The sequence below is a fragment of the Colletotrichum godetiae genome, assembly GCF_030913485.1.
Source record: "Colletotrichum godetiae strain CBS 193.32 chromosome Unknown BDP55scaffold_90, whole genome shotgun sequence".
NCBI lineage: Eukaryota > Fungi > Ascomycota > Sordariomycetes > Glomerellales > Glomerellaceae > Colletotrichum > Colletotrichum godetiae.
In genome coordinates this window covers 24,770-39,832 of record NW_026851338.1, presented here as the reverse complement: position 1 = coordinate 39,832, position 15,063 = coordinate 24,770, and the positions used below count along the sequence as shown (strand labels likewise).

General features: G+C 49.9%; 7 protein-coding genes across 7 annotated transcripts; 3 read left to right on the top strand and 4 right to left on the bottom strand.

Annotated features, from left to right (window-relative positions):
• Positions 1 to 360: 360 nt before the first annotated feature.
• Positions 361 to 1,012, bottom strand: BDP55DRAFT_638636 (uncharacterized protein; the record flags this gene model as incomplete). The annotated part of the gene is made up of 3 exons (XM_060573141.1): positions 361 to 488; positions 583 to 646; positions 692 to 1,012. The coding sequence occupies 3 exons, from the start codon at positions 1,010 to 1,012 to the stop codon at positions 361 to 363; spliced, it is 513 nt and encodes a 170-aa protein (XP_060422303.1).
• A 331-nt stretch (positions 1,013 to 1,343) lies between these two features.
• Positions 1,344 to 2,079, bottom strand: BDP55DRAFT_685353 (uncharacterized protein). The gene is made up of 2 exons (XM_060576443.1): positions 2,010 to 2,079; positions 1,344 to 1,949 (listed from the first exon to the last, which is right to left on the bottom strand). The coding sequence occupies exons 1-2, from the start codon at positions 2,048 to 2,050 to the stop codon at positions 1,667 to 1,669; spliced, it is 324 nt and encodes a 107-aa protein (XP_060422302.1). The 5' UTR covers positions 2,051 to 2,079; the 3' UTR covers positions 1,344 to 1,666.
• A 197-nt stretch (positions 2,080 to 2,276) lies between these two features.
• BDP55DRAFT_531666 (kinase-like domain-containing protein) lies at positions 2,277 to 3,924 on the top strand (the record flags this gene model as incomplete). The annotated part of the gene is made up of 3 exons (XM_060567847.1): positions 2,277 to 2,888; positions 2,947 to 3,753; positions 3,835 to 3,924. Coding segments are annotated over 3 exons (1,509 nt in total), but the record flags the coding sequence as incomplete, so codon positions are not given.
• Positions 3,925 to 5,007: 1,083 nt separating this feature from the next.
• On the top strand, positions 5,008 to 9,339 carry BDP55DRAFT_566998 (uncharacterized protein; the record flags this gene model as incomplete). The annotated part of the gene is made up of 5 exons (XM_060570553.1): positions 5,008 to 5,640; positions 5,701 to 6,818; positions 7,385 to 7,702; positions 7,766 to 8,512; positions 8,583 to 9,339. The coding sequence occupies 5 exons, from the start codon at positions 5,008 to 5,010 to the stop codon at positions 9,337 to 9,339; spliced, it is 3,573 nt and encodes a 1,190-aa protein (XP_060422300.1).
• Positions 9,340 to 9,788: 449 nt separating this feature from the next.
• On the top strand, positions 9,789 to 11,763 carry BDP55DRAFT_734816 (tryptophanyl-tRNA synthetase; the record flags this gene model as incomplete). Its single annotated transcript, XM_060580250.1, has 10 exons — positions 9,789 to 9,899; positions 9,959 to 9,997; positions 10,057 to 10,234; positions 10,323 to 10,417; positions 10,473 to 10,488; positions 10,545 to 10,620; positions 10,669 to 10,743; positions 10,798 to 11,003; positions 11,063 to 11,308; positions 11,366 to 11,763. 10 exons carry the CDS (start codon positions 9,789 to 9,791, stop codon positions 11,761 to 11,763), a joined length of 1,440 nt encoding a protein of 479 aa, XP_060422299.1.
• Positions 11,764 to 12,010: 247 nt separating this feature from the next.
• Positions 12,011 to 12,840, bottom strand: BDP55DRAFT_638633 (uncharacterized protein; the record flags this gene model as incomplete). Its single annotated transcript, XM_060573140.1, has 2 exons — positions 12,011 to 12,685; positions 12,745 to 12,840. The coding sequence occupies 2 exons, from the start codon at positions 12,838 to 12,840 to the stop codon at positions 12,011 to 12,013; spliced, it is 771 nt and encodes a 256-aa protein (XP_060422298.1).
• A 622-nt stretch (positions 12,841 to 13,462) lies between these two features.
• On the bottom strand, positions 13,463 to 14,901 carry BDP55DRAFT_435332 (uncharacterized protein). Its single transcript, XM_060567557.1, has 3 exons — positions 14,698 to 14,901; positions 13,845 to 14,477; positions 13,463 to 13,779 (listed from the first exon to the last, which is right to left on the bottom strand). The coding sequence occupies exons 1-3, from the start codon at positions 14,803 to 14,805 to the stop codon at positions 13,672 to 13,674; spliced, it is 849 nt and encodes a 282-aa protein (XP_060422297.1). The 5' UTR covers positions 14,806 to 14,901; the 3' UTR covers positions 13,463 to 13,671.
• Positions 14,902 to 15,063: the final 162 nt, after the last annotated feature.

Sequence of the window (15,063 nt, the reverse complement as noted above, 5' to 3'; positions counted from 1 at the left end):
TGAAAGGGGTGGAAATGGAAGCTAGTCCTCCCCCAAATGGCCTTTTTGTCAAAGATCTGAAGGAATGACGCAACCCATTCGGAAATGGTCAGTCCAAATCCCTTCTACAGCCTATCACTGCGACAATACAACCACGACCCTTCACAATGGGGGCAAACACTTTATCAGGTGCAACAGACTTCACCTTGTTAACATGGCTTTTCTTTTCTTGTTAATCTCCATACCCATGACAGCTGAGACGGGCTTATATTATTCCAGGCCATCGTCAGTAGAAATGTTTCTCACGACATAGCTTAGTACTATGCGAAACTGACAGATGTATGTTCGGGAATTCTAACATACGATCAAGAAGCACGGCTATCAATACATGTATCCTCTTTGAGATTTCTCGGCGATGACAGTTGTTTTTAAAAGAAATAATCCTTTTCTTGGAAGAAGAGAGATGGTGTTGGGGTTTTTGGAAAGCTGTGTCGTCGTGGTCTCCGAATCTACAGTTTTCATGAGAAATTCAAGAACACTGAGCTAATTCCGTCTACATAATTTAGATTTCTATCTCAACATCAGGACTAATGAGCTACTTACGACGGACAGACGTCTCGGAGCCTTTATCATGTACATATTGTGCATCATCTAGACCCGATGATCTCTGTTAGTGAGTGGCCTATCGATACCACATGCCATCGTGTCTTACGTGCACATTATACGAGCCACTTCCAAACTTGTCGCGCAAGAAGGATGTCAGCTTTGCGGGATTGATATCTCTGGCAGAGATATCCTGGGATTGAGGGACCCCATCAAGTGTTCCATCATCACCATTTAACGTAGTGAGGTGGGGTGATCTCGTGTGTTGGGACATGACAAGCTTTTCGACGCGATGTAAGAACTTCTCAGGAAAGCAAATTATTTGAAAATGCGGCTGGAATTTTCCATGGCTTTGAACGAGCCAGTCTTCGAAGGGCTGGACCGTGAGATATAACTTGGAGGTACCTGCCCAGAGTAATCCGTAGGCCATGTGCAGGTTCGTCTCCGTCATCCGCCGCAGCTGTCCGCCCCCATGCCCGGGGCCATACATATTCAGGCAAGTGTAAAAATATGCGAACTTGAGAAATCCCTTTGCCAGACTCGATCTGCCTTGGACACCCTTGAAACGAATGCCGGGCCCGTTGGATGGCCCTGCTGTGCATCATTGGTGGAAGCCAAATGCGCAGGAGCGCTACGATGGCGCCTAAACAAGCCAGATCAAAGAAACACTTGTGTCGCTTTTTCCACTTTTCCTCAGCGGTTGGTAAGGCTCTAGGATTGGTGGCCAAGCTGACAGGTACACAGGGTGCCAGGTTGGGAATATCTATTTTCAGAACGAGGCGTTCTGGAGGTAGGGTGGACTAGACAGCAGGCTTGGCAGCCAACCGACATAATCGCTATGGCATTCAGGGGCTTAAGATAGGGCGCCCTCCTTTCAAGGCCTTTTGTTCTCATTCAGCTATGTTTTTCACACCGAAACGACTCTGTTTGGTTTCTTGCAGCCTGTTATCATGGACATAACGAATAACTTCGGATCACCGTCATCGGCTCCGGGCCTGGATACGACGAGCCGTGATGGCTGTGCCCAAGACACAACCCAGGCTCAACGGTCAAAAAGTTCAAATGACTTAACAACTCCACATTCTCAACTGCGGAAGGTTTTCAGTAGCGAATCGATGGCCATCAACAGGAGCGCAGCGATGTACAACGACTCTGCCGAAATTAACCTATCGCAGCACCAATTGCAAAATTGCTCATGGCCAGAAAAGTCAACAAGAGATAACAAAGATTTTGATGGGTCTCTGATCAACGACGGATATCCATCTGAAATTATGGCCGAGCAAATAAGGGGGCTTGGATTAGGCAATGGCACCCAAGAGCTTCGCTCAGTTCCTACCATTATGGAAGAGAGTATTTCAGAATTGGTGGTGAGTCAATTTGATTACTTCAGCACTTTTAGATCAACAACTAAGTAAGGTGTTGAATAGGATAATCCGTCCTCTGTCGACACAAGAGGGTCTATCCCCATTCCTAACGCTGCTCTTGCCTCAATCACCGGAAATGGTCTGCCCTCAAGGTCGGCACTGTCTACTCCCAGCTTGCCCTTAGAACCTAGCGAAGTCATGGACCGTGGAGATCAGATGTATACAAAAGCTATGAGTCAAGGGTTACTTCCTCCATCGCCAACACAAGAGGAGTTCATGACCGAATCATTCGAAGACCGTCTGTTCATGTCTTTCGCAACAAACCCTCAAAATCAAAGACAGTTCCTGCCAAATGGACAACTGAATAGCCTTATCAACAAAGCATCTGTAATACGAGAGCTAAGGAAAAAGATACCCCGGATAAAGAAGTACAATATGGACAGATACGCAAGCTTGATCTGTGAAAATTCCAATCCGGCCAGGGGACTTCCCGAGCCAGCGTCTGGCAGGTCTTACCAAAAGATTTTCGCAATATTGGTGTTAATCAACATGGTGCCCGCCATCGCAGGATTCCTGGAGGAAGGGATTTGCGACGCAGATTTGCCTCTCGTGAAGGCCGCTGAGAAAGGTGGGATATTCGATCTGCGAGTTGAAACAAGACGCGACTGTCAATTGAAAGCGTTCAAGTCCTGGACCCGAGTAAACATCAGAAACTTCGAAGAGTATCAATGGACAATTCTCCCACCATTCTTCACCAAGGGCGAGAGAAAGAACGTAAAGCATTATGTCCTTGAACCACATATTGTCCTTCCATTCACCTCTACCACCCATACTGATGAGATGGGGTCGACCGAGATGCGTCGAGGCGGTTTTAGTCAAGTTTTCAAAGCCGAAATTCATCCAGACCATCATGACTTCAGCGATCCAGCTTTAAAACCAAGGGTGGGTCTCTCAAATTCCTCTTAACCCACTTAAGGTTGTTTGAACCTGACAACTACAGCTGCGGCAAAACACCTTCGCCGTGAAATGTCTCAACTCGCCAAATAAGACACTGTTCCAAAAGGAAGTTCGAGTGCTGAAGAAGTTCAGTGGAGAATCGCATCCGCACCTCATTTCACTCTTGGCCACTTATGAACAGTCAAATCGCTTCTACCTGATATTCCCTTGGGCTGAGTCCGATCTGATGAAGTACTGGAAAGTGCTGAATCCCAAACCTTCGAGTGGTCCAGGAACAGTATCATGGATGGCTGAGCAATGTAGGGGTATATCTGATGGCCTCGTAAGAATCCATCAATACAACTCCTCCGATCTTCTAGACAAGGCTGTGCAGCCCAATAGTCAACTTCTGTCTCCACCAGATGCATTCAATCGAGACGATCATGAGAGCGCTCAACGACAGTATGGCCGACACGGAGACATTAAGCCCGAAAACGTACTTTGGTTCCGTGACACACGTCAAGGTGTTCTGAGGATCTCGGATTTTGGCCTCGCAGAGTTAAACAGCCGACTCAGTCGTTCAAATCAACACGGAAGCCAAGTGCCGAATTCCCCGACCTATCGACCACCAGAATGTGATCTACGTCGGCGCATCATTAGACAGTCTTATGATATTTGGTCCCTCGGTTGCTTGTTTCTTGAATTCATTACTTGGTCTCTCGGCGGTAGAGAGTTATTATTTGAATTTGCCCGAAAACGAAGCTCGCCTGACCCGTACTTATCAGGCATTGAGTCAGATACATTTTTTCAAATCGACAACCCTGAAGCGAAGGATTCGACTGCAGCTTCAGTGAAGCAAGCTGTAATCGAGGTGAGTCCACTAAGCTTCTTCATCGGTACTTTTCCTCTCTGCTTGTGATTGTATTTCTAACGAAACGTCGCACCCCCTTAGTTTGTGGACCACCGACTACACTCTCACCCTGCATGTAGCGAATACCTACATCACTTTCTCAACATTATCATGTACGGGATGCTGGTAGTAGAACCGGAGGATCCTAAATCTGGAGACAGGCGGATTACCTGTATCGAAGTCCTGCAAAGACTCTCTGAATGGCGATCAATGTGCGTCACGTCTGCCAGGTTTTGTTCGGAGCCTTCTGGTAGACCTTTGGACAATCATAGCTGGAGTCACTCTCCTGCTAGGGTCAACTCGAGTGAAGGCTTCTCGAGTCATCAGAGCCGAGCTGGCCATGGCTTCAAGGCTCTACAGAAACGATCAAGCACGAAAAAAGGCTCTAGGTCATGAGCAAGTCAGTATTCTTTTGGCTATAATTTCGAGTACACTAGTGCGCCAAATGATTGGCTTGCCTAGTATGGAATCCGATGGTTTAATATGCATTTTCCATGTCTAATCTGAGAAAATTCAGGGCTCGTTCCTGCTCAGTGCTCACAGTGACCTGGTGGCCAACCCATCAAGGCGCACGATGCGGACTGAAATTTTGCCAAGGCAAAATCTGTGTGAGCAGCATTCCCAGCAGGCTGGGAGACGATCTATCATTTTATAATGCCGCTAAAGCCCTCCCCTCGGGGAGGACTGCAGTATTCGGCGGTTCCAACCCGCCAACATCAAATTGAGACACGTGCTGCAGTCATCGCGCGGATTCATCCACCAATAGAATATATCCGGTTCCCAGTTGCTGACTGCATTCTATCCTACGTGCTGCAGGCTGTAATGCGTCTTTTTAAAGCACGTCAATATTTCCCCTCAAAGCAGCAGGCTCGCCATGCATTGCCACCTTCATGACATCGGCTGTTCAGTTGATTGGCAGGAGCCTTATCACTTCGGACAGGCACACAGCAGCCATTCCTTGGCTGAATCAATATTTGGAGGTATTCGATCGGGTTGTGGGCTCATTGGCTCGCGATCATCACCAAATGTGACCATCCTCATCGTTACGTCCAAGATACCTTCGTTCGCATCGCTTGATATTCTTTGTGTTTCCCTCCCCGCCATGTCCGTCTCAACTTGGGCCCCTATCCCTGCTCTCTCTCTCTCTCTCTCTCTCTCTCTCTCTCTCTCTGAGCCCCTTTCCTGCTCTGGCTTTGACTATCCGTGCTACCCAACATGTCTCGCGACAGCGCATTAATGGACGGATCTCTGTTGTCCTTAGGAGACCAACTTTGCCAGCGCTTTGTCCACAGCAAATTTGACGATCGTAGTTTACCCTTCTTGCCGGAAGGATCTATTGAGAGCCTCGTCACCGAGAGCGCGATTTCCACCGAGCTGTTCGACGAAGACGATGTTCCCCAGACACCAGAAAAAGCACTAATACGTTTCGTCAAAGAAAAAGCAAAGAAAGTCTTCGCAATCACAGTTTGCAGCGGAATTAGCGGAGCTGAGCTCCTGACGACTATGAGGTTCTTCAAGAGTATTAGTTTTACCGACAATGACCTACCGATCAAGAACCCCGAAACGCCTGGCCAAGGCTCCCTGTCATGGACTTTTTACTTCCCATTCGACCAAATGCGAGAGAAACCCATCTTCAAAATTTGGAATGGCTGGAAGATCAGTGGATTTTACACCCAACAATGGAGGTTTCTAGCACCAGTGTTTTCTAAAACCAGGTTTCAGCACTACCTCTCTCCCGACTCTATTTTCCCGTTCACTTGGGTCAACAACATTGTCAAAGGGGGCATGTTTAGCCAAGTGTACGAGGTCGAAATCCATCCACGACACCAAGAGCACCCAGAAATGACAGTAAGAGCTTGCTTTCGGACGTTTATGTATGATACAACTGAAGACTCATGCGTTCACCAGATAGATGGTCATCCAGCCCACGTCGCCATCAAAGAGATTCTTGTCAACAATGATCTGCGCCAAGAGATCGAGAAGAACTACGAAGATGAACGGAAAGCGCTCTCCGAAATCACTGATCTTCGACACAACCATATCATTCAACGGATTGCGGCTATCGAGCGCGGAGAAAAGCGATATTTCATGTTTCAATGGGCTGACGGCGGCAATCTCAGAGAGTTTTGGAAAGAACAAAACCGGCCAACTCTCACATCAGACCTGGTGAAGCAAGCGATCACTCAGCTTTGGGGGCTCGCCGATGCTCTGCATGCCTTGCATAACTACAAGGATCAAGGCAATTACCGACACGGGGATTTGAAGCCGGAGAATATTCTCCGATTTAAAGACAAGACTTGTGTTGGCATCCTCAAAATTGCAGACATGGGTCTTGCGAAGCACCACAACGATGCCACTGCAGTACGGAAGAAGGCCACCAGTGCAAAGTATGGTACGGTCCGATATGAGCCGCCTGAAGTTGTCACCAACCGCCTCGACAAGGCGCGGTCCAGACTTTACGATATTTGGTCCATGGGCTGTATCATGCTCGAGTGCATGATTTGGCTCATGTATGGCTGTAAGGCATTGGATAATTTCGACGACAGTCTGAATGATGGATACGATTCCAGCTTCTTTAAAATTAAGGAAGTCGACGGAGCGCCAGTGGCAGAAGTTCATCCCACTGTCGTGAAATGGATGGACTTGATGGCCGCCGACCGGCAGTGTGGTAAAGACTCGGCACTCGGCGATCTACTCGACCTCGTCAGAAACCGATTGCTCGTTGTTCCTTTGCGGATCCAAGCGCCGACGAGAATCCTCAACGGAACTGAGGGAATACCATCCATTGAGGAAAACTTGAACAGACATATATCCGTGACCAGCGCCAGCCAAAACACGCCCGAGATCGGCCCCTACCGCGCTGATGCCAGAGCTATGCGATCTGGATTGGAAAGGATTCTTCGAAAAGCAGATTCCAACCAGATCTATCTCTGTAGATCACAGGATCGACAAAATCTTCACGGCCCTGCATTGATCCCACAAAGATCGCACTCCAATAGCTTACTATCGCCAGTGGCTGCTGAAACGTCCAGAGGGAACAACCCTTTTCTCGGCACTCTACAAGAGCAACGTGTAAGTACCCTAGTCACTAACATGTACTTAATGACTAACTCTAATACAGTCTGTATGTATCTTTCATCGACATTGATTCTTATACTAACTCTTACATTGCAGCATGACGTGAGTAGTTGATGGCGATGATACCTGGAGATGGCAGTGAAGCTGACTTCGGATGTTGAGTATGTGAGTTGAGTACTCTGGTTCCCCTTTAGCAATGCATGACATGACGCATTTCACTGACAGTTGTGAATGACTTCAAGGAGGTGAGTTGAATGAGAGTTCAATGTCATTTCCATGCCAAACGTTGGTTTACTAATGTGCTTTTAACTCGATGCAGCACGTAAGTCACGTCTGAACCCGATGTCCAACCCTTTCCCCAAGACTGTTCTAATGCTACCTAATCGCTGAACTGACTGAGCAGTAAAGGCAGTAAGTGAGACGTTCTCTACCTATCTCAGAACTTTCGGCTCTTGGCTGACTGTCGTCAGCTTAGCGACCACTGGCGATTTAGCAGAGACAATGGCTTCGCCAGAACGTACATGACGAAAGTCCGAGACAAAATGCCGAACGACCTGTTCCTACCCCAAGCTCAGAAGCTCTGTCAACATTGCGAGAGACTAGACATCCTCGCAACTGGATTTTATCTGTCTGATACAGTCTCAGATCTGCAAAAAAGAGCGAGCGCATGTGATTTCTGCAATTTACTTTCAGAAGTCTGCAAAACGTTGCGAAAGTCGGGCTCTTTCCAATTGAACCGTGAAGGTTCTACTTTAAAAATGGCTGGTATCACCGATCCCATTTTGAGTATTTTCCATGATCTAGGTACGCGGAAGCTCTCATTTCTTGCTAAGTTTCTCTTCTAAATCCCCGATTGACAAGTGATATCAGATTCAACATCATCCCACTATGACAGCATCGGACTTCAGCTTGGATTCCCGAGACTTGCCCCGGGCGGCCATGAGTTGCACTTCGAAGTTTTACGACATTGGCTCCAGAGCTGCGATCTGGGTGGGAGTCATAGCAACTGCCTGCAAGCCCTTGAAGTCAATCTTCCAACGAGGCTTCTTGACGTCTCTGGCTCGCAGATTCGTCTGTGGGAAACGAACGGGGCTCGCGGAAAGTACCTGGCTTTGTCCCATCCCTGGGGAGAACCCGCGAAACATCGACATTTCTGCACCTACACAAACAATATTGAGAAGCACAGGAACGGGATCAACTTTGAAGACTTACCTGCTACTTTCAAAGACGCCGTTATCACAACGAGAGAGCTTGGCTTTCAGCATCTGTGGATAGACTCGATCTGCATCATACAGGGGCCCGACGGAGACTTCACGGAAGAATCAAAACATATGGAGGATGTGTTCAGCTTCGCATACTGTGTCCTTGCAGCAAGTCGCGCCACCGGGCAAGAGGATGGTTTTCTCGGACCTCGACCCGACAGAGACTACGTCACTTTCAATCGAAGCAACAGTGGCAAATATCATGTCTGTCGGCAGATTGATGACTTTGAAGGCGACGTGATTGAGGGAAAACTCTGCCAACGAGGATGGGTTCTGCAGGAGCGAGCACTGGCTCACCGGTCGATTTACTTCACCGAAAGACAGACGTACTGGGAGTGCGGCCAAGGAGTACGCTGCGAGACAATGACGAAGCTGGATAAGTAAGTTGATTCACGAGGCACGCCCGTGTATGACAAGACCCTGGCTCATTCTAACAATTCATGTTCATAGCAACGTTGCCGCGTTCCTCGGTGATCCACGATTCCCTACAATCGCCATGAACTCGCCGAGAGGCGCCAAGATCCATCTCTACCAAGACTTGTACAAGCAGTACTCGCGTCTACAATTCTCTAGAAATGAAGACAGGCCGTTCGGTATAGCTGGTCTTGAGAAGAGGCTCATACAAAGCTTCAAGACCCACGGTGGCTATGGTGTTTTCGACGATGGTGGTGGATTACTACGACGGAGCCTTCTTTGGCAGAGAGGATCTGATTCGATCCTCTACAGGATCATCTTCCCAGCCGAAAGAGACCTCGAAGTTCCTACATGGTCTTGGATGGCATACAAAGGAGGCATAGACTATCTGGAGCCTCCTTTCGATGGCGTGGACTGGGAAAAAAGTGAGATCCAGTCGCCATGGGCTAACAAGTCACCGGATGGGTTCTACCATACTTCAGACAAGAGCCTGGGCATCAGCCTCAGCGCTGTTGCTCGTGAGTTCTCTCAGCTCGACACCAATCACTCGGCGAGCAAACTCATCTTTGACAATCCGGCCAAAAGTGATGGCCAACTAGCAAACGTGAGAGTGATTGTTGTGGGAAGGTCTAGAAGTAAGACACAAGATTCTGAGCGGAGGTGTTATGTTTTGGTCGTCACTCCAAAGGCTATGAAACATTCTGCTGGAATGATGGTATATGAACGTACGGGAGTGGGTTATATGCCTGACAGTTGCATTTCGCAGAACGGAACTCCAGTCAAGATACAGTAGCGGATAGAAATTTGCATCTTTACGTCTTACCCACATATATTTTCGATCGATGACTAGAGTTTCAATGTCAAAAGACTTCCAAACGTCGTCTGACAACAATTGCAATCCCTCGTTGACCCAAGGAATGGTCGTTCAAGATATGGGAAAAGTGTTCGCTCTCACCGGTACCTCGCCGAGCAGGTGAGCATGGTGTGTGTCGGTGACTGCGGGGTAGCGGGGTACACACCGAAGTCGAGCCGCACTTTGACTCGCAAAAGCAGGTGCACCCCTCACCCCCGCCATTGACTCACGCTTTTCGGAACTTTTGCCCAGACAGCTCTGTGTCATCGAACAATTCTAGTCACCTCAAGAGGCGTATAGAAGACAACTGACCAGTTGCCACGACCTCGACTTCTTTCTGACTCTCGTCAATCGACACTCTACAACACCCATCGAGACCACGCGACACAATGGCATCCTCACCCGAAGCCCCGACCGCCGCCATCCCCGCTGAAGCTGTCGGCGACGCGCCCGCAGCCTCGGGCGGCCAGAAAGTCGACCCCTGGAACGTGTCTGGAGAAGTGGGTTTACAAATAGTGGTGTATAAGTAAGAAGGACGTAGGCTGACTCGAGGGAATAGGTCGGCACAGATGGCAAGGTCAAGGCCATTGACTACAAGGTAAGAATGATATTCCTCTGTGAAAAAGGAGCTCGAGCTGACCGTCAACTGCTGTACAGAAAATCGTCGACGAGTTCGGAACGAAGCTGATCGACGATGCCCTTCTCGAGCGCTTCGAGCGCGTCACTGGTCACAGGCCTCATCACTTCCTCCGTCGCCAGATTGTCTTCTCCCACCGCGACCTTGACCTCATTCTCGATCGTGTCGAGAAGAAGCAGCCTTTCTTCATTTACACTGGTACGTTGCCTCGAAGATGTTTCAAATTCTCAAGGACAACATGGAAAGCAGGATGGATCAGGATGATGGCTGACGAGACTTTGTGAAGGCCGTGGACCGAGTTCCGACAGCATGCACGTTGGACATGCTATCCCTTTCCAGTTGACGAAATGGCTGTCAGACGTGCTTGATGCACCCCTAGTGGTACGTTGTTCTTAGGTTAGCCCCTTTCTAAAATCGATCGCTAACTCTAGCCTAGATCATGATGACCGATGGTAAGAAGAACTGCTGAAGAAATCTTCTAGAACTCCTTACTGACTAAAAGCCATAGACGAGAAGTTTCTCTTCTCCGAGAAGAGAACGGTCGAGGAGGTTCAGCACTACACAAGAGAAAACGCCAAGGACATGTAAGGCATCTAGTATCATCCGCAAGTATGCGTTCTGATATCCCGCAGCATTGCAATTGGCTTCAACCCCGAGCGGACCTTCATTTTCTCCGACTATGACTACATGGGCGGCAATTTCTACAAGTAAGTTTCAAGTTGTATGCGGCGGAGCAGAGATCAAAGGCTTACTCTTTATAGGAACGTTACCCGTGTAGCCAAGAGAATCACCCTCAACACAGCCAAGGCCGTCTTCGGCTTCGATGACAGCTCCAACATTGGCAAGGTTCACTTTGCCAGTATCCAAGCCAGTTCCTCATTTGGCAACTCATTCCCACACATCTTTGGCGAAGACGAGGCGAAGACTTCTCAGATTCCTTGCCTCATTCCCTGTGCCATTGACCAGGGTCCGTCTTTCCCTGCCCCCGTTAAGTCTAGAAAGGAGAAGAGACTAACATCAAGACAGACCCCTATTTCCGCGTGACAAGAGACTGTGCCGCCGGCCTGCGCTATGCCAAGCCATCTCTCATTCACTCCCGTTTCCTCGATGCTCTTCAGGGCCCTGGCTCCAAGATGTCGGCGTCAATTGATTCAAGTGCCATATTCCTGAACGACACACCCAAGCAGATCCAGAATAAGATGAACAAGTATGCTTTCAGCGGTGGCAAGGTTACCGCCGAGGAGCAGCGTGCTGAGGGAGCCGACCCGGATGGTAAGACCAGACTCTGGCCGTACTTTTGTGTGCGTAGTAGCTAACATCGATGCCCAGTCGACGTCAGCTACCAATACCTGCGCTTCTTCCTTGAGGATGACGAGGAGCTCGCCAAGATCCATGAGGACTACCGCACAGGAAAGATGCTCACTGGCGAGATCAAGAAGAGGTGCTCCGAGGAATTGGCCAAGTACTGCACGGCCTTCCAGGAGAGGAGAGCCAAGGTGGACGAGGAGACTGTCAACCTGTTCTTCTCTCGTCGGCCGTTGTCCTGGGGCCTCGCCGAGAACCTCAAGTCAATTCCCATCCGTGAGGCTACCACTGACGGCCCCACAGAGGGTGCTGACGGCAAGATGACGAAGAACCAGCTCAAGAAGCTGGAGAAGCAGCGCCAAATTGACGAGAAGAAGGCCGCCAAAGCAAAGGAGAAGGAGGCCGCCAAGGCTGCTGCTTAGAGGCTAAAGAGTGGTGAGTAGGAAAATAAATATACCCAAGATCTATTGCCTGCGAGAGATGCTTCAAATCCTTTGATATGCGGATGTACTATTATAAGGTCCAGTGGGTGATCTTTGCAGGAGTTGAAGATTCGGTCGGCAGGTTCTCGTCTGACAACACCTACTCAGTTGGCAAGATTTACTATATCAACATACTGATTCCCATCTACACTGTCCCGTGCTTATAAACAAGATATGCGTAACCCCCTCAGTACATCGCCCAACCACCACTCGCACTAATAATCTGCCCACTAACCCACGAACTCTCAGGACTAGCAAGCCACGTCACAATCCTCGCAACCTCCTCCACCGTCCCCGTCCGATTCTCTACCGGCGTCTGCCTCTTCTGCATCTCCACCAGCTCCTTGGGGATCTTATCCAACATATCACTCTGCACCGGCCCCGGCGCAACACAATTCACAGTCGTTCCGTTCTTCCCCAACTCCCGCGCCCACACACGAGTCAGCCCCTCCAACGCCGCCTTTGAAGAGCAGTAGAGTCCCAACCCGGGAAAGCCTTGTCGCCCGCCCACGGAGCCGATGTTAATGATGCGTGCGCCGGTAGGGGCAAGGCGCGGGAGAAGGGCTTGGGTTAGGAGGAGAGGCGCGCGGACGTTGAGGTCGTAGACTTTTGCGAAGTCGGCGGGGGAGATGGTGCCTAGCGGTGCGTTGAGTTCTGTTCCGGCGTTATTGATTAGGATGTCGACGTGGGCTTCGGGGCCGAGCCAAGCGTCTAGGGCGGAGAGGACTGTTGCTGGGGCGGTTTCTGAGGAGAGGTCTGCTTTGCAGGCTACGGCGGAGGGTTCGTGTGGGAGGGATGTGATTTCTATGATGAGGGAGTCGACTTTAGGAGCGCTTGTGTCGGAGGTGTAGAGGAGCATTATCTGTTTGTTGATAGGCGGTTGGAGGGGGCAGGATGAGAGATGAGGGGATATTTGCTTACGAATGCGCCTTTGCGTGCGAGGTCTAGGGCCATGCCTGCGCCAAGACCGCGGGATGCTCCTGTGACGATCGCTGTCTTTCCTTTAAGTGGTGTCATTTTGGATATTGTTGATTGTCGTGTTGATGAAATTATGGTGTATCGTTGTCGACGAAGCCGTGATTAGGAGATGGATTTCCAGTTTCGAGTGAGGAACAACGATGCTTCACATGAGATTTATCAATGATCACCTTATTCGCGGCTAAATCTTAGAAGACGGCTGTCTCATACGTGCAGTCCCGTCTTACACGCAGTGTAAGTCGGTATCACGGGCCGTGGTCGTCGTATATCGGCGATCGGGGCACCGCACAGCCGACATTGCTTAACGCCGATCGGGCCCTAATGATTCCCCCGCCGCAAGACCATCGGCGAAGAAGGAGAAGGATCGCCGCCCCTGACAAAATCTCACTGATGGCGCTCGCCCAGCTAGGTAGCTGACTATAGTGACATATTAACATACCTTCCCATGTCATTTCCTGTGGCCTTTCCTGTGGCCTGGAAACTTTCTGATGGTATCCTGATCTTGTCTGCCGGAATTGGGAAGAGTTGGCGTTTCTGCGACTGGTAGGATTCTTCTCGTCTAACAGCTTGCGCTGTCTTGGAGTATCCGGTTTACGATGTGGCGAGCACGGCGAGGGCCTGAAATGTCTTTCAACTATTTTTTTCTGGTCCTGTCGAGAGACGTACTCTGCAGGACATAAGATGTATTACTATCTTAGCCCGAGGGAGCTGAACATGCGACATGGTGCTGATGACCATGGCAACATCGCTGATTGCCTATGCTGTGTATCACAGGATGCTATCTGTACCTAAGCAAACTGACCATGGTAGGTGGCCCAGGTCAACTTGAGCATGGTTACAGAAGAGAGGCGGTGATGGATCATTACAGGCTCATTGACCCTGATTGAAGTTCATCGAATAGCCACCAGTCTTCTCATCCTTGACCATCTGGAAGTTGTTTGTACTTAGGCCAAATGGCTTAAGAATGCCGTTACCCAGCTATCGTTAAATGGTCAGCCATCGAAAGAGCTCAAGGAATCATCTTAGGGGTTGGCGAGACTCACATCTTTGAGCTTCCCCCACATCTCCGCCGTCTCCGCCTCCTGCGCAGCCTTGGTCCTAGGCGGCAACATACGCAACTGCGTTTGCACAATCTTGCGATCCGCCGGCGCGAGGTTGCTCATCTTGGAGAGCGTCTTGTAATCCTCCTCAGCACCCGCAAGATTCTGCCATCCGCCCTCCTCACTCCGCGCCCTCGCTCTGCGCATCAATGCCTTGGCTCTAATACGCACGACATCGTCCTTCCTCTTCCGACGCGCGACCTCCTCTGCGTCATCCGTGTTCGTTACTGGCGCGGGTGCAGCGGTGCTAGCGCCAGTGCTGACAATCTCCTCTTCCACGCCCTCCTCCTCCTCTGCTTTTGCCTTCTCGCGGCGTTCCTGCTCTAGCGCGGCTTCCTTTTCGATGCGGTCTAGGCCGTCGAGAGCAGATGAAGCGGATGAGATTGCGTCTTTCCATTGCTCTAGCTTCAGGTGACAGGCTGAGATGTTTGAGCGTAGGACGGCGAGGTCGTAATCCAGGTAGTTTGGGCAGACGGAGACGGCTTCGTCGTACTTGGCGATGGCTTCATCGTATTTTGAGGAGGTGAAGAGGGCGTTTGCTTCGGTTTTGTGAGTGTTGGCCTCAGCCAGGAGGGACTGTGGATATGTTAGATACTCTTTCTCGTATGACTTTCGAAGGGGCCATTCAGGATGATTGAGAAGAATACTTGACTCATGGTTGCGAGGCTATGAGTCTGAGAACCCTGGCACTTGCCAATATTGTCTAATGATGTGTTCGATCGATTATTGAAACGAGCAGTCATTTTGGAAAGTCATAATAAAACGAGCGAGGCCAAAGGAACGTTTTGCAGCTTACCGCCTCCTCTTCAGGAGAGAACTTCTCCTGAACCTCCTCTGGCTCATCGTTGACCGACTTGTCCTTGCCCTTACCCTGAGGGTTCTTTTCTGTCTCCTTCGAGGCCATGATGAAGGCAGTAATGGGTGGATAGACTCGTGTGTAATCGTTGGACGCAAATCTCAAGTTGGGTCAAGGTGTGCAAGCAAGGCGCCCAAGAATGTCGTCACTGTCTCGTCCCCACGTGGATTGGTGGAGTGGGACGTTGAGGCTGTTCACATGTTTTTTGGGTGGTGGAAGCCACACCTCTTAGCCCACCTCGCTACGGATACAGCGCTTTAGGGGTCTTCCAGCGGCTGGCCTCACTGGGATCCAATCGATTCACCA